The 18,172-nt window shown below is 41.7% G+C and overlaps 1 protein-coding gene across 1 annotated transcript; it reads right to left on the bottom strand.

The window, feature by feature from the left end:
• Positions 1-7,589: 7,589 nt before the first annotated feature.
• Positions 7,590-17,477, bottom strand: rasl11a (RAS-like, family 11, member A). The gene is made up of 8 exons (XM_015946380.3): positions 17,091-17,477; positions 13,534-13,590; positions 13,358-13,440; positions 10,709-10,749; positions 10,496-10,625; positions 10,235-10,310; positions 9,038-9,114; positions 7,590-7,968 (listed from the first exon to the last, which is right to left on the bottom strand). The coding sequence occupies exons 1-8, from the start codon at positions 17,245-17,247 to the stop codon at positions 7,822-7,824; spliced, it is 768 nt and encodes a 255-aa protein (XP_015801866.1). The 5' UTR covers positions 17,248-17,477; the 3' UTR covers positions 7,590-7,821.
• Positions 17,478-18,172: the final 695 nt, after the last annotated feature.

The raw sequence follows: 18,172 nt of genomic DNA on the forward strand, positions 1-18,172 counted from the left end.
GTCTCAAAAATTGTGTAAAAATGCTCAGAAGGGATGGGCAAACAAAATGAGATGAGGATTCTGAGTTTTCGTATATGTTGAAGGGGCGGGGCCAGGCCTTGAAGTTTGACTACTCGCCAATTTTTTTTTAATTGCTATAACTTCATAACTGAATAGAATAAAGTTACCAAACTTTCTGTGGTCATTCATCATCCACCCACAAAGTAATATGAATGGTTGGATGATGACATCACACAAGCCCCGCCCGCTCAGGACCAAAAAGGTCAAGTTTTACTGTGAAAGGTCCCAAATTGCCCCATTTCACTTAATCACCACAAATTTGTAGCTGGTAACTCAAGACAAGTGGGGGTTGCTTGGCGTCACTTTATGGGAGTTTTCGGCAGAGGGCGGGGCTGTGGCGGCGCGGCGAAGTCAGACGTACCGCCGTGGCCTTACGTTTGCCTCCCATTTCGTCATTTCTAAAGATATCGTCACGAAACTTTTTGTGTGTAATCCTAGTCCGGCCCCTCAAACAATCTGATGTCAACATCCGGTGGGCGTGGCCTATTTTCTGAAATAGCGCCCCCTAGGACCATTAAAACTGTCAGCCCCAAGCCATGCTTTGACTGAGGATTACGAAATTTGGTACACTAATGTGGTGTCTCAGGACCTACAAAAAAGTCTCTTGGAGCCTAGTGCAAAGTCGCACAGGAAGTCGGCCATTTTGGTCCAAGTACGCGATTTAGTGGTTTTCGCACACGTTGTTTGGAGAGTGATGCTCCGTCGCCCTTTTCACCATTCTCCTTCAAACTTCTGCTATGTACTCGTAAGACATAGGGAAAAAAATTCAAACGTCGGATTTTTCAAAAGTTGAAAGGTGTGGGCGTGGCTAAGCCTCAAACTTTGACCTGCCGCCACGCCACTCTTTTTTTCACAGCTCCCTACTGGACTCCTTTTACCCAATCACCAGGATTCTGTGGGAAACAGCAGTAGACAACTTGAGGTTACTTGGTCTCCAGTACTGGCAGGTTTTGAAAAAAGGCGGGGCTTTGGGAGCATGGCGAAAATCGCCATCACGCCATGGAAATACGTTTGCCTCTCATTTCTTCAGTTATCGTGATATCGCTCCGACACTTCTGGTGAGTGATCCTAGTCTGACCCCCAAGAGAAATAGACAGCTGAAGTTTGTGGGCGTGGCCTATTCTCTTAAATAGCGCCCCCTAGGACCATTTAAACTAATAGCCCCAAGCCAAGCTTTGACTGAGGATTGCGAAATTTGGTACACTAATGTGGTGTCTCAGGACCTACAAAAAAGTCTCTTGGAGCCAAGTGCAAAGTCGCACAGGAAGTCGGCCATTTTGGTCCAAGTACGCGATTTAGTGGTTTTCGCACACGTTGTTTGGAGAGTGATGCTCCGTCGCCCTTTTCACCAATCTCCTTCAAACTTCTGCTATATACTCTTAAGACATAGGGGAAAAAAATCAACCGTCGGATTTTTCAAAAGTTGAAAGGTGTGGGCGTGGCTAAGCCTCAAACTTTGACCTGTCGCCACGCCACTCTTTTTTTCACAGCTCCCTACTGGACTCCTTTTACCCAATCACCAGGATTCTGTGGGAAACAGCAGTAGACAACTTGAGGTTACTTAGTCTCCAGTACTGGCAGGTTTTGAAAAAAGGCGGGGCTTTGGGAGCATGGCGAAAATTGCCATCACGCCATGGAAATACGTTTGCCTCTCATTTCTTTAGTTATCGTGATATCGCTACGAAACTTCTGGTGAGTGATCCTAGTCTGACCCCCAAGAGAAATAGACAGCTGAAGTTTGTGGGCGTGGCCTATTCTCTTAAATAGCGCCCCCTAGGACCATTTAAACTAATAGCCCCAAGCCATGCTTTGACTGAGGATTACGAAATTTGGTACACTAATGTGGTGTCTCAGGACCTACAAAAAAGTCTCTTGGAGCCAAGGACAAAGTCGCACAGGAAGTCGGCCATTTTGGTCCAAGTACGCGATTTAGTGGTTTTCGCACACGTTGTTTGGAGAGTGATGCTCCGTCGCCCTTTTCACCAATCACTTTCAAACTTCTGCTGTATACTCTTACGACGTAGGGGAAAAAATTCAACCGTCGGATTTTTCAAAAGTTGAAAGGTGTGGGCGTGGCTAAGCCTCAAACTTTGACCTTTCGCCATTACTTTACTTGACTTAATAACTCCCATGTGCATGATCAGATCTTTTTCAAACTTTGTCTGTGTGATCATTGACCATATCTGTAAAAAATGACAATGTGGACAGCTGACATCACCTAAGCCCCGCCCCCTGACTACAGGAAGTCTATTTTTTATGCTGAAATACCCATATTTGTCCCCTCTAATTTAGTGAACATGACACTAAGGTCATACACTGTCTTCATGATGTTGTAATGACCATTCAGATCTGATAGCTTTCCAGAAAGGGAGGGGCTTTTATGCCATGGCGAATTCTGGCGTAACGCCGTAACCTTACAATTCAATTTAATGGTGAGCTCAGAGGGGATGCTGAGTCAGGGTGAGGTGCGGACTAGGAGGCCATTTGCGGATTCTGGCGTCGGGGTGGTTGACGATTCTGTTCTGCCAGACGTGCCCTGGTGCCCCGGGCTGCTGGCCAGGCCGGAGCGGCGCAGAGCTGCGAGGGCCGAACGACGCTGCTTGCAGCTTTAATTTACTTTATCTTTCTTTTTGCTTCCTCTGTGGAATTATTTTGTTAGTCCTCTCTTTGTGAATTGTAAAAATCCACTATACGATCACAATGACTGCTATTGAAGATAGAATAATTTGGTAATTCTCAGAGGTGCGAGGATCACTGCTGAGACTAAGAGCATGTTATGTCTCAGAGACCACTGATAACCCTTTGTTGTCTTCCATGATTGCAGATGGATGAATAAATTGACTGGTGCCACAGCTGAGCAGTCTCCAGCTTGATTCCTTTACGATTAAAATAAGTCACCAAAAACATAGGTCACATAAACCTAAAATGTTACTGAAATTTAGGTCAAAATTTTTAAAATATTTTTACTATAAATATCTGAGGGAAAAAGGGAACTAAACACAAATCTAATGCATATCATTGAGCCTTTTATAATATTTTGCCTTTAAAAAAGTGAGGCAGTTGAATGCACAGAGTATGCATGTGCTGGCGCATGGTCAGCTTGGTACCACCTCTGCCTCAATTTGAGCCAGGAAAAACCCTGTAGATTATATTTTTAAAGTGTCAGAGTAGCCATAGTCCTGAACTGGAACTTAGCACAAGGGCAATGTAGTAAGAAAACCGTCTGGATGAGCCTGAAGCGAAACACTCACAAATCCCAACATGTTGGAGCATAAAGTGTTTTGTGGACGGTAATGAGCAGACATTCCTTCAAACTGATGTGTTGGATGGATCAGCTGTTACAGGAAATATTATTTCAGTGCTTGGTGCTCAGGGAGGGTCAGACCTGATACTAAAAGCACACATTATGTTGGGTTGATTCTCCTTTCTTAAGTTTATGGATTTAAACTGAAGTGAAAATCTCACATTTCAAACACAATTGAAACTTCTGAATTCTTAAGGTTTCTGTGGTTTTGAGAACTGCTTGTAGATTTAAATCAGTGCACTCTTTACTTTAATCAGAAATAAGAACAACAACGCTGAATCTGGACTCTAATCATTCTCCTCTAATTCAGTGTTTTTATGTCTTGCTCTTTTTGGTGTTCAAGGGTCATAATACCATCCCAGACGTGACCTCAGCTTCCTGTCGCCTCCAGTGGATAACACAGAAACACACACCCACATGTATGTACACACAGCTGGTTTAAGTCATCCAGCTGTTGATGAAGTGCTTTCCCAAAGTGGCCAATGGAACCAAGAACACCCACATTTATCTTCACTTGGTGGTGCGTAAGCTGTTGATAAGCTAATCTCATTAATCTTAGCTGCCACGCCTGCTTTCTACTATAATAGCAATCTGCATCACATTAAAGCTGTGGATCAGTTCTTTTGAAGCAGGTTTCTGCTGAAAAGTTACAAGCAATTCGTTTTACCTGTAGATAGCACTGTCATGAGCCTTACCCCTTCTTTCCACGGGAGCCGTCAGCAGCACGTTACTGCAGCAGCACGTCACAGCTGCTGATAGGAACCGCTGTGGTCAACAGAACCTTTTCCACCGGAGCCGTCAGCAGCGCGAGTCGGCCGCGTCTCAGGAGCAGCATGTCGCGGCCTTTACGCGCCGGTTCTATTTTCTACGCGCGACGCCTCTGAAACGGGTCAAGTTCGACATTTTTGGGGAAGGAAAGACAGGAAATCGGATGCGAAACGGAACGAAGCTCCCGAGATTTTCAGAATAAAGAAACACACTGCCTTCCGGTTGCTTTACTTTTAAAAGAAGTTACTAACTGTGCGGCCCCGTGAGAAGTTATCACCTAGCTAGCGGTCTCCTTTGTTTTTCAGGTCCGTATTAGCGATTATAAAACGGACAAAACATAAAACACAAACCTTTTGGAGCCATGTTGTAATTTTCTCCTGCTTGTTGTTGTGTTTACTGACGAAGTCACTCGTGTGACTTCGTGCTCTGTCGGTGACAGCTGCTCCCCTGCTGCTTCGCGTCTCGTGGGAAGAGCCAAGCAGCAGTTTACGCGAGCCAGACGTGCTGCTGCAGTAACGTGCTGCTGACGGCTGCGGTGAAAAGAAGGGGTTAATCTGGACCAATGGAGATTAGTTCTGAGCAAATGGCTAGCCCTAACAAGGCCAAGAACAAAGTTCTTTAAAACATCTTCAATGTCCAAAATGTCATGGCAGTTTTATAAATATTTACACTACTGTTAATTTTACAGTGAATGCTTATGTAAAGATTTCTTTGAGTTTTTGCAGATGACATTGGCGAAGGAGCTAGCACTTTAGGGTTATCCTCAGTAGGGTTGCATCGTCGTGTTGCAGAGGACACCCTGAACGGGTTACCAGTTCATCACAGGGACACATAGAGACAAACAATCATTTATTCTCTCACCTGTAGCCTAGCATGCATGTTTTTGGTCTGTTGGATGAAACTGTGTAGCCAGAGAAAACCCACACCTGCACTGAAACATGCTAACTCTGCACAGAAAACCCAGAATCTGAACTTGCATCCTTCTTGCTACCAAGCTACAGCTGAGCCACCATACAGGTCTCCATTTTGTTCAATGGTAAACATTTCGTTCTCTCAATATACCACAGGCTCCTCAGAGAAAAGTCCTCCATGGTATTAACTAGCATGTAGCATGTGGCTATTCTCTTTGTTATGGCATGTGTTTACTTTTCCTGCTTTTGTTAATCTCCCACACGTTGCCCGTCGAAGCCTCTGCTGATGTTTTGAGGCAGTGGCTGGCGTTCATCAACGGTGTGTTTGCATTTAGGCGATATTTTAATCTCAGAGGTGTCAGACATAAAACTCCTCCATCTGGAAGACATTCAATAAGAACATGTCTTTTGTAAAAGGTCAGTCACACTCTCCGGTTCTTATAAAGTACCAGCCTTAGTTTATCTCATTGGTTAAAACATGAGAATATTTTCAGCCCGACCATTATTGATAAGGATCTCAGCCCTGCTGTGACCCAGGGGTTGCCTGTGCATTCAGAGCCAACAAGCAACATCTTTTTAAAACAAATATAATCAAGTATTTGTTAAGTGATTAATTGGTTAAAACACGTAAACCTTTTCAGCCCTAGACATCTGTTTATATGAAAATCACAAAAGGAATTGTAGCATCAATGTGTGTGAGCTCATCTGAGATCCCATTTGATATCAGCTCCACGCCACGCTTCCCACTGGCCTTCACCAAAAAAGGCAACACTTAGATGAGGTGAACTTTTATAAACGTGACCTCATGAATGTCATGTTAAGTCTTCATCTGTCATGTAAATGCCATCTGCAGTATCAGATAAATGGCTTTGAGGTAAAAGGGCAGACCTTTTTTTCTTTGTTCATCTGAGAACGTAGAGAACACAAAAGCCCATTGGCCCACAGGAAGTCAGGAACGCAAACTCCAGAGAAAAGACGAGAAACTTTGAGAACCCCCATATAACTACGCAAAACATGCTTGTACTATTTTATTATTTATTTATCTTGTGTTTCACCTAAAATTCTGAATAAAAGTAATAATAAAATGTAAAAAGTTCCCTTTTATGTGCAAGAAGTGGGCTTGATTCTCACAATAATGTAAACATGTTCTGTTGGCATTCGTCAGACTGTGACTTGGGCTCTGACATCGGCTGCTTCTTCCTGTGATGGAGCCCCACTGCTTTCAAAGGTCAAAGGTCAACAGGTTACGGGTTGGGGTCAGTGCACATTTATTTGTGTGTGCGTGCGTGTGTGTGTGTGTGTGTGTGTGTGTGTCTGTCAGTGACTCAAAATAGTGGTTCAGTGACCCAGAGAGAAACTCCAGATGCTGAGGAATTTGTCTTTAACTGGGAATTTTGTGTGTTTGAGTGAGTGCAGAGGTCATGAGAACAGCAGGAAACGCACACACACACACACACACACACACCACAAAACAAAACACACATAAACTCTTTTTAAATTCTCTCAGCAACTATCACAGAGAACACACTGTATTCGGTTAATTCCCACAGGTTTCTGAATCATTACATGGATAATTAACACGCAGCTACTTCCTAATCTTCCACATTGTGCGAAACATTTGCTTTTTAATAGCCGTTGAACAGAAATTGTAGCTATTGAGGAACTTTTATACATCTTCCAGACATTTTCTCAATATGTGTACTTGTACACGCGTACGTAATTAACAGTGGCCTAAGTACTGCTCTGATCCTAAGTATGCATCATGGCAAATACACTCTAAGTTCCTGGATGTGTTCTTGTTCCAAACATTGTATTGAGGATGCATCAGTGCATCCCTCTGTGAACTTGGGCTCGCTAGATATCCGATGATGCTTTGCATCACAGATTATTTTGCCTCAAACAGAAGGTGGCAGAGGACAAAGCTCATAAAAACACAAATTATTAGGTCTAAAAATGCTAATTAGCAAACCCGCTGTCAAAATAAAGCCAATGTTATCTTTTACATTTATTTCAGCTTTTTTTTTTTACCATATTATAAAGCAGCGCTTGTTGCCATGACGCAATAGCATTTCTTGTTCATTTCCAAACCTGTTTGTCTGTATTCATCGGATCATCTATAAATACCAGGAAGTTGTGCTCGGGTTATATTAGTGACAGGATTTCCTTCCTGGGGTCAAATGTTAGCTTGCTTTTTGGGGTCATTTCCTGTTTTTGGTTTAAAACACTTTGTCACCAGAAAGAACTGAAAAACAAATTCTTTATTTGGTTTTTGAAAAAAAAAAAAAAAAAAAAAAAACGAAATTCCCGAGTGCAGAATATTGTAAATTGTATAAAATCAAACATCTTTCAAGTTTATTTTGAAAAGCAAACAGAAAATGAGATGAGAAGCATATGGTTAAAGATGGAACTCATGAAACTACCGAGTTTAATTATAATTTTTGATGATTTATTTTAAAAAATGAGTAATTATCATGCTCTAAAAGCCAGACATGAACTGTTTTTGGCATGTGCATGTTGAGTTCTGTGCTGATAGGAGCTCCAGCTGACCGTGAGTCCTGCTCAGTTCAGGCTCCTCCTTTAGTCACACGTCCATCTGAGGACTCTTTGATCTCCTCAGAAAGCCTCGGCTGGCTTCATGAACAGCTCCAGAACCGAGAGGTCACTGCTCCTTGTTACCTCCTGCTGAGATTTCTCCTTCAACCCTTTCATTTCTGCAGAAGACTGCTCCTCTCTCGTCTCTGTCTCTTGAATGTGGACGTGTTTTGTCCCTAGTTGCAGTCAGATAGTCGTGGCGGACTTCCCTTTGGAGGAGAGGACTTGCCTGAACCTCCTCTTCAGCTCTTGCATGTTAGGAGATTTGGGTCTGGCCAGGTGGAGACCCCCTCTTCTTTTCTCTCCGTTTCCTCCTCCTAACGCCCGTATCACCTGGTGGACGGAGAGTTTTTAAATATGTATCAAAATATTTAAGTACATTCCTAAGAAACGGTTGCAATCTCACCCATTGTACTTTGCTTTTTGAATAGCCTCAGTTTGGAGAAATAGTGATTGGTTCTGTACAGATTGACAAGCTAATGGCTAGTCAAATTGAGACCAGTTACAAAGTGGATTTCTGTCATTTTGAAACAACTCACAGTGGTTCAGTCAAACTGAAGTGTTGTAAAAGCTAATAAATGAGTAACTAGTTACAGTTAATAGTTAACATATTCAAAAAGTATCTCAGTTACCTTAAGGTTACTTATACCAAAAAGTAATGCATTACTGTTAAAAGTAACCTTTTGGTTACATTTTTAAAAGAACATTCTTGAAAATGCTCCCGTGTATTCCACATCAACTAATTTCACTGCTGAATGAAATATAATATAAACTCAAACACAAAGTTACTTTTCAGCACTATTTCACTTGAGTCAGACCACCAAATGGTCCGATTGGAAATATTATCTGTGATCCTCTTTTGCAAACAAACTTGGGAACGTGCAAGACACGGGGACATGGCTGCCATGAAGCAGCCAGCAAAGTCAGGATCCTGTAAAACCATCTTCACATTGCCCTCTCCCAAATAAAAAATATTTCCAGGGTTAATATTTTTATGCTTTAAAACTGATGGTTGCTTTATTATGCATTCATATTGATAATATAAAACTAATATTTATCAGTGCAGGTGTTAAAATATGCTTGTGTTGACAAACCAGCTGCTGGGTTGGTGGGCTGAAAACAAGTTATCCAGATGTTCAGCACAGCTGTAGATTATGAAACTATTCTCCGTCTGGGCCAAAACTCTGACTTCATTAGAGAAAGAGTGGATGCTGGTTTCCCCTTAAGGCCATACATGTGGTAAATGTGGACTTTCTGTGCAGTTAAATTCACAAAGAACACAGAGTCCCCAATAGGACCAACAGATTAAAACACCCTGGTGGCTAAATAGGATGTGTTTTGTTCTCCTGAGCCCTCATCCATCAAACATTTCCGACCCACAGACAAAAAGATAAGGTCCCACCTCCTGACAGAGATGTATGAAGGCGGCATGGACTCCCTCGTGGTTCTCTCTAGCCGAGGCCTCAAAGTAAACTCCTCCTGTGATCAGAGACAAATTCAGATCAGGACCTCTCTCATTCTCCTGATAACACTTAGCATACCTCTCTCATTAGCAGGAAACACTTCATATTTCTTGTCTTTCTTTTTGTTTCTTAAATGTGGTTGTTTGTGATTAAAGGTTGTTGGTTTTATTTTATTTTTTTTCTAGTCCAGACTAAAAGGAAATTTTGAATCCAGTTTTAGAACGACAACGAGACAGGAAGTGAGGGGCTCGTTATCTCCTGTGAACCATGAACGTTTGCACAAATAGTTTGTGAGATTTTGTATTGGATAACGGAGAGTTTCAAAAAGCTAGCAGCAAAAAAAGCTGATTCAGAGGATGCCTCTTGGTTCATATCATTTAAAGTAGGAATTTATGAACAGCTGAAATCTCTCCCGAAGACTCTGTCCCTAAATATCTTTGAACAGCCTCAGTATTGAGAAACAGAGATCAGCTGTGACTGAACAAAGAACCTCTGCTGCTGCCGATGACCATAGAATTCTATTTAAATAAGGTTATGAAAAATTGTGGTGGTGCAAAAGTTCCTAAAACAGGGTTTTAGCAGATTATCAAAGCCCTTGAAAATGCTTGAATTTTATTGGGGTATCTTCAAGGTTTTGAAAGTGCTTGAATTTTTCACTCAATAACTTAAACATGCTTAAAGTGTTCATCTTCAAGAGACAATTATTTTAATTTAGCATATATGGTAATGTTCATGTGTGTTAACCGCTATCAATGTCAGGTGCTGGAAAACCTTGAAAACTCATATTGAAAGTGCTTGAATTTGACTTTGGTAAATTCAGAGGATCACTGATTAAATAATATGAAGAAGAACTGTGAATTTTTGAATATTTAAGTGTCAGACAGCAGAAACACTTTGGAACTGTCCACAACAGGCTAGCCATTAGCTCATTCCGCTAGTCAGAACTGATCTCTGTTTCTCTAAATTGAGGTTGTTCAGAGAGCTGTCTAAAAATGGTGAGGTTTGAGGTGTTTCCACAGAACCGTGCTTCAGAAAACTAAAGTTGGCCCATTTCCATTTTTAACTGGATTTGAGTTTAAAATTCAACACATCTGTCATATACTAAACAAAGAAGAAGAAGCAGGAGGGTTTCCCACCTAGCGAAGTAGCTAACGTCTCGCCTTCGTCAACAGGCACTTGCCTGGCTCGAAGCAGGTCACTCTTGTTTCCAACCTGCAGCAGATTACAGATTATAACACGGATTAGATTACAGGATTATAGTTAGTTGGGCTCCAGCCTACTCTGTAAACATTTATGCTACAACTTTAATGAGCTAAAAAAATGTCATTCTAAGAATGCTGACCTTTACATCATAAATTATTGCTGTTGTTACCGTTCATATAAATGAACTTACTGACCAGTATAACTGGTATGTTTCCAGAAGGGTGTATTCGTCTGATGTGCTGGTATAGAGGCTGGATTGTTCGGTAGCTACTGTTGTCTGTGATGGAGAAAACCAAAACATACCCGTCTGCCCAGTAGATTGATCTGGAATAAGCATTAATTAAAAAAAATTAATTAGCTAAAAACATTGATTTTAAAGACTGATACTCTTGTGGTTTCAGCCAGACCTGTTGATCTGCTCCTGGCAGTAGAGGCCTTCAGCATCATCCTACAAACACACAGAGATATGAACACTTACGGTATACCGGTGGTTTGTGACCAAAAACATACATGCTCGAACAGCCGTGTGTAATAACCAGTTTGACTGACTGTTTTTACAACGCGGGTTTCTGTGGAAAAGTTGTGAACAGTTAAAATTTTCACCTGTCGAAGGTTCTTTGAAGGGCCTCAGATTAGACAAAGAGCTCAGTTCAGACCAGACTGACATGCTAACGACTAGACTCAATGGGTATGCATCCTAAACATCAGACACGGATCGAAATTGTCAAGTTCAAAGTCGGGCCACAATGATGTCATTTTTTATTTCATTTTAAAAAATGCAAAAATAATTTTATGGGGATTTAATTTACACTATTCCAAAAGCCTAGAATAAGTATAGCAGTAAAAACCTTATACAAGTAGCTGGTCCACATTAGCAGCAGATACAGATTTCCACCTTTCTATAATCACTAGTGGGGGCTACATAAAGCCACTCAGAGGGCCACAAATGGCTCCCGGCCTCCCTTTGTCACTATGAACTAGGGGCGGTACAGACAGCTAGCCCACCTCTTTTCCTTCTTTTCTGTTATATTCCACCATAAACAATCAGAAAGGACAAAAAAATTGCAATACTATAATGCTTTTAGTTCCAGCAGAGTTGCTTTTAGTATCCAGTAATCTAATTTGGAACTAGCCCCAATGGGACTAGCTGTCAGCTTGTCAATCCAGCCAAAGCTAATCTCAGTTACTCCAAACTGAGGATCTTCAGAGACAATGCGTATTTTTACAGTTAATCCCTGGGAATATCAATCAAAATGTTGGTGAAAATGAATAAAATGATGTCCAGTCGTTGAAAAATATTTGCGGCTTCATAAAATATAACCATCACAATTGGGCCTTAAGTACATAGGACACGGGTCTAGCATCTTTGGAGGACACCATGTTTCCTTCTGACCAGTTTGGGGTCCTGTGCCCGTCGATGACGTCACACTAGGTGATTGGCTGGATGTACAACTTTTTCCATTTCCATTTCCATTTATTTGATAAAGCACATTTAAAAACAGCATGTGAGCTGACCAAAGTGCTGTACAGGGGTAAAAACATATAAGGTTAAAAGAATAATATAAAAGAATAAAACAGCTAGAGCATAGCACAGAGAACCAAACAAGAGAAGTAAATAAAATCAGTAAAAGAACAGTGTAAATAAACCTAGATAAAATAGCTAGGCAGTAAAAGCAAGGGAATAAAAGTAAGTCTTTAAAAAACCCCAGTGGAGGGGGAGAGTCTGATATTCAACCGGAGATCATTCCAGAGTTTCGGAGCGCAGACAGAAAAAGCTCGTTCACCACCGGTTTTGCAGCGTTGACGGGGAATCTGTAGTAGGTGTAGGTCACCTGAATGGAGAGTCCTGCCCGGCACATAAGGTGTGAGTAACTCGGATATGTAAGGTGGTGCTAAGGACTTATGAAAGTTACGTTACTACATTCAAAAACATTTAGGCAAGTAAGAAACACGAATTTAATAACAAGACTGCTTAACTCTTTCCAAAACCTATGTGAAAGAACAGAATCAAAAAAAGAGATGCAATATACTTTGGCTGAGCGGTATTGCCGTAGTGTGATGACGTCATCAGCAGGCGCAGGACCTCGAGCAGATCCAGAAACTACAGCGGCAAAAAACGACCATCAGCGTTGTATTCTCTCATGGAATTAACCGAAGGATCATCAAAGTCTGAGGAGTCTGAAGTGATTTAAAGCTGGGGTCCGTAGCCATCATCAAAGAAAGCAGAACGGGATTTTGAAATTTGAATGACTGTACCTCTCGTCCCTGCTCCCCCTTCAGAAAGGAGCTGAATGCTAGGCCTCAGACCATCTATGCGCAAACAAATACCCTTGAAGTGCTACTGGACGAGTATGTCCCTTCTCATACACACCTTATTCTAACTGTTGATTATCTCCTCAGGCTTCAGTGGGTTCTGCAGGAGCTGCTAAATACTCATTTTAATCAAATCTGCAGTGCCCAAGAGAGAAACAAATAACACCGACAGGAATCTGGCAATTGTGATGCTAGCACAACCCAGCTAATGTAACAAGATAGTCTGATTGGCGTTAGACCTTACACTAATCACTTAGCGCTAACACACACAAAAGACAAATCCCTTTTCATTTCCCTCCCTCTTCCATATAGATACAGACTAACATTAATGCAAGATAGATGGAGTTAGCATTCAAGCTAGGTTGGTGTGCTAAGCTAACTGTGCTTAACCCCGAAGTGAATGCTTGGAACTGGGGCGCATCCTTGTTGATTGACAGCTCAATTCACAAATCTATTTGTCAAATGCTATTGGCTTGTGTGAATGATTCATTATGCTGTAGAGGCCAAGGGAGGGAATTAGGAGAAATTCTAATTATAAATCATTAGTCTTATATCATAGCACAGGGTCAGATAGTCCATTTTTACACATTTAATCTATGTGCCCCAGCTTTAAAAAGCAGGAAGGATGAACTAACATGTCCTAAAAACAATTGAAGAAAAGGTGCTTTCGTCCATGAGAGACCAAAGAGGTGTGACCAAACCAGTTCAGAACCACAGCTAGTGACTCTGTGTCCATGGGTTACCTGAAGAGCCACACAGGGCGTGTCCTGAATCTGAAGCGACACTTCCTCCCCATCCAGAGTGACCTTTCTGGAGTAGAGCGCTCCTGTAGAGATGAACCAGTCAACAGTGTTTTGTTCCTTCCTGCAACAGCAAAGGTGTTTGCAGGAGAAAGATGCAGAAAACTGAAGAAACTCACCTGTGTTTGCTTCGTAATCCCCAATGAACCTCTTCGTCAGAAATCTGACAATCAAAGCTACAAAATATTAACAAAATTCTTAATCAGAGCTGGAAATGAGAAAAGTATCTATACATTTTTACAACCATTGAAAGGCTAGTGAATCTTAAATTCCTGCCCCAACGTTTGTGATTAATTATGAATTCTTCACTTATTTCCAGTCAGACATAATAAAGGCCACTTGTGATCTAGTTTACTCACTTTTGCTCTGTTGGCTCATGTGTTTAGTCTAACCAGTGTGACAATAGTTTATAATTCCAGCGATTAAACTAAAGCTTCAAAATGATTAAATAGTTTTGAAATCCTGGATGGAAGCTGTGGAGAGCTTTTTTGCATTCATTCCAACTGGCTTTCTTTGCTGAGGGGGACTGTCTCAATAACACGTCAGTCTGTTTATTTGGTTAGATAACTGGAATGATTGATAATTGAAGATTCAATTACATCATCTCAAATAACTTTTATGACCTCAACCTCTCTAACAGGATTAGTGCGTTCCTCAATAAACCCATCCTACACGTTCTTCTGGTGGAGGATCTGCAGGAAGTAAGGGCCAATTTTATATTGCTGTTATACAGCTTCATAATAAAATATATTGTTTCCTTGTATAATTAGCCAATGAATGAACTAAAAGAGCTACATGAAAAACTTCTAACTAATAACTGCATAGATAATATGAATAATCTGACAAATATAACACAAAACACCCTAACAATGGCTCTTTGAATCATCCATCCATCTATTTTCAGCCACTCATCCAGAGTCGGGTCGCGAGGGCAACAGCCTAAGCAGGGAGGCCCAGACTTCCTCTGCCCAGCCACATGGGCCAGCTCCTCAAGGGGAATCCCAAATTTCCCTGGCCAGTTGAGAGACATAGAAGAAGAAGAAGAAAGTATAATTTATATAGCGCCTCTCAAGATAAAAATCACGAGGCGCTTCACAAAAACAAAAAATGTAAAACCATAGTCTCTCCAGCGTGTCCTGGGTCTCCCTTTGGGTCTCCTTCCAGTTGGAAGTACACTGAAAACCTCACCAGGGAGGCATCCACGAAGTATCCTAACCAGGTGTCCAACCCACCTCAACTGGCTCCTCTTGATGTGGAGGAGCAGCAGATCTACTTTCAGCCCCTCCCGGATTACTGAGCTTTGTAGATCGACCGGTAAATCAAGAGCTTCACCTTCTGGCTCAACTCTCCCTTCCCACAACAAATCGGTACAACACCCGCAAAAAGCAGAGACCTGATCCCCAGGCCACCAATACAGATCCCCTCAACACCTTAGCTGCTCCTATAATTCCTGTCCATACAAGTTATGAACAGAATCGGCAGCCTTGGCAGAGTCCAACTCTCACCGGGAATGAGCCTGACTTACTGCCGGCAATGCTGACTAAGCTCTGGCACAGGTCATATAAGGACCTAACAGTCTGTAGCCCGTTTTACAAGCACACTGTGCTGGCAAATCAGCGTAATATTACTGCAACACTGTGTCTTATAAATGTGCCATGCCGGCATGGCTTTGCAGGAATTTTGCAGCATTTGTGCCAGCACACTTTGCATTAATATTACCGCAACGCCGGACATGTGAATGCAGATTGTACCTTGGTGCAACAGAGGTGTCATGGTCACGTGGGGAGTTACTTCCGAGCTCCGACCGGCGACTATATTGAAAATGAAAGTAAACACAGACCATCAGTTTGCTTGTGTAAGCAGAACCAACTGAGATGATAAACTGGAACAATGCAGTGCCCCAGGAGCTACTCTCTCCATTAGAGCTGGAGCTCAGATCACCAGATTGCATGGGGAGGACAGACATCTTTAAAAGTGGCTTGTCAAAAAAACTTCATGGGCGCAGCTTTGAACACAAAAACAAGCAGGTTATGTCCAAAACGGAAGTGCAGAGACCGCTCCTTACCCCCTTTATACCACTATTGTGTAATCTTTTGTAAAAAGGACATGATTGTGCCCAATTAGCACCATGGTCTGACCACTTCTTAACGACCTAAGACTCCCTGATGCCGCCACGGCATTGCGAAAAATTGATGGCACTGTTTTGTAAAAACGGCTTGTATCAAGGGGCCTGGGACTGTAGACTCCCAAAGTACACCCTACAGAGCCCCCTGAGGAATTGCGGTTGAAGGCCTTCTCTAAATCCACAAAACATGTGTAAATTGGTTGGGCGAACTCCCACACACCCTCCAGGTCCCCCCTAAGGGTATAGAACTGGTCCAGTGTTCCACAGTTAGGAAGAAAATCACATTGCTCCTCCTGAATCCAAGATTCAACAATCCGACAGATGCGCCTCTCCAGAATCCCTGAATAGACCTTACCAGGGAGGCTCAGGAGTCTGAACCCCCTGGAGTTGGAACACACCCTGTGACCCCCCTTTTTTAAACAGGGGGACCACCAATCTGGGCTGCAATTCCAGCGTAATGGCCCCTGATGTCCACACAATTACCACCTTTGTGAGCTCAGCCCTATACTGCCATAGATTCAAGAACCAATCCCAAAGACCTATGGCTCCACTTCCTCATTGGAATACGAGCCGGTGGGACTGAGGTCTTCAAAGTACTCTGCCCACCGACCCACCACATCTCAAGTGAAGGTCAGCAGCACACTATCCCCACCTTAAACAATTTTTGTAATGCTTTCCCTTCCTGGGATGCTGGATGGTGGACCAGAATCTCCATGAAGCCGTATGGAAGTCCTTTTCCATGGTCTCCTAAAACCACCCCGAAGCCCAGGTTTTTGCTTCAACCACCACCCTTGCCACTTCTTGAATTATTGCATAGATAAACTTGTAGAATTTCTTGTATACACATTATGTCTCATATTATAGAATCTTTATTATTCCACGAATGAGATATTTAAGTGTTACACAGCTCTCACTGCAAAATGACTAAAGAAGAAGGAGACACAACGTAGCCCTACATACAAAAGCATATATTCCCAATTATTTAAGATCTGGTGTTATACTGCTGCTTTTATCTGACCCTTTTTCACATTTTTTCTGTCTATGTGTCAGTTTAAAGCTTCTAAATTTTTAATTTACTAGAAGCACTGATAAATTTCTATCCATCCATCCATCTATCTATCTATCTATCTATCTATCTATCTATCTATCTATCTATCTATCTATCTATCTATCTATCTATCTATCTATCTATCTATCTATCTATCTATCTATCTAAATAATTTTGTAAATTTTGAAAATTTACTAATGCCTATCTTGATTAAGGTTTAATGTAGGCTTTATTTAATCTAGCATAAAAATGATCGGAAATAAAATTAAAACATGCATGGGTTTTGTCGCCCCCTGCCGTTTTTGATTGGTATTGTATTTATATGTTGGTTTAGTTTTTTTTTTAAATAAAAACGACACATTTTACTAATCGTTTGATCCTAATTTTACACGATATTTTTAACTATGGGATTTTTTTGTTTCAATAATAAACTGAGTCATATTTTCCCACTTTTAGCCCCTCACAACTTCTCAGTGACTCTCGGACTCCTTGCTGATCCATACCGGTCTTTCCTACGTTGCTGGCCCCCAGCACCACGATCTTCACCGTCTTGTTGGGGACGCAGTCCAGCAGAGGGTACTCCGGTATGGGCACCAGCAGAAAGTTACCCGACCCGCTGCTGTTCATGTTTCCCGATGAAGGGTCGCCAGTCAGCCGCATTTAGCGCTCCCCAGGCGGCTCCGCTTGATGTGGGAAATAACAAAACCCCGGTTCCAGAGTTATAAAAGGGTATTATTCCGTGTGACACTCCTGTAGTGATGAAGAACTAACTCCCAGAAAAACAAAGCGATTGCAAAAACGATTCTAAATTTCCATGTCTGGTCCAGTAATCCATATCCTGTTGGTTTGCCTTTACGCATATGAGATATTAAAATAATGGGGTTGTGGCGGTCCCGGGAGCCTCTGGCGGCAGACGTGGAGCAGAAAGACTGATGAGAGGGAGGGATGAGGACTTTGATCCGTCCCCTCTAAATATTCCCTCGGGATCAGGCTGAACTCAACTTCCTGGCATCCCGAATGCGTCCGTCATTCACAACATTACGTTTTATTAAAACATGAGTTCATGCCAGTTCACGTGCACTGATAATTCTGGTCGTGATGATGACAAAAACTTCTAATTTAGAGATTTTTTTTATCACGTTTAACTTTTGTATGGAAGCCCATTGGTGACGATGTTATCATAAAAATGTTCTTATTTTGTTTGATAAGCCATTTTTATGACTTGTTTTAAATTAGCATTGTTGAAAGTGATTATTTATACAGTAAAAAAAATCAGTTTATTTTTGTATGATTTTCTTCACTGCGATTATATAAACATTGAAAATGCTCCTAAACCACCTTAAGTTGCAAAACACAAAGGTATTTGTGACACATGTTACCTTAACACGTGACGTTTACAGTTTTTCTCAGTTGCGTTGGTGCATTTCTCACAGAAATGATCTCTGCACCACTACTAAGGCTCTTCTCAAAACAACTAGTGCAAACTGCAAAACATGGTGGATAACTTGCAAAAGTGATCTTCATCAAAAAGAAACGTCAGTCGTTCAAAATAAGCAGTCAATGCTTCAAAAGCAAGTCCCTTAAT

This window comes from Nothobranchius furzeri, chromosome 2, assembly GCF_043380555.1.
Source record: "Nothobranchius furzeri strain GRZ-AD chromosome 2, NfurGRZ-RIMD1, whole genome shotgun sequence".
NCBI classification, from domain to species: Eukaryota; Metazoa; Chordata; class Actinopteri; order Cyprinodontiformes; family Nothobranchiidae; genus Nothobranchius; species Nothobranchius furzeri.

What these genes read in the sequence shown, in the direction of transcription:
- rasl11a (XM_015946380.3), bottom strand. Translation starts at nt 17,247, where the DNA reads ATGCGGCTGACTGGCGACCCTTCATCGGGAAACATGAACAGCAGCGGG. An exon ending in CAGCAACGTAGGAAAGACCG is followed by an intron (nt 13,591 to 17,090) that starts GTATGGATCAGC and finishes AATATTTTGTAG; the next exon opens with CTTTGATTGTCAGATTTCTG. An exon ending in GAAACATACCAGTTATACTG is followed by an intron (nt 10,311 to 10,495) that starts GTCAGTAAGTTC and finishes AATCTGCTGCAG; the next exon opens with GTTGGAAACAAGAGTGACCT.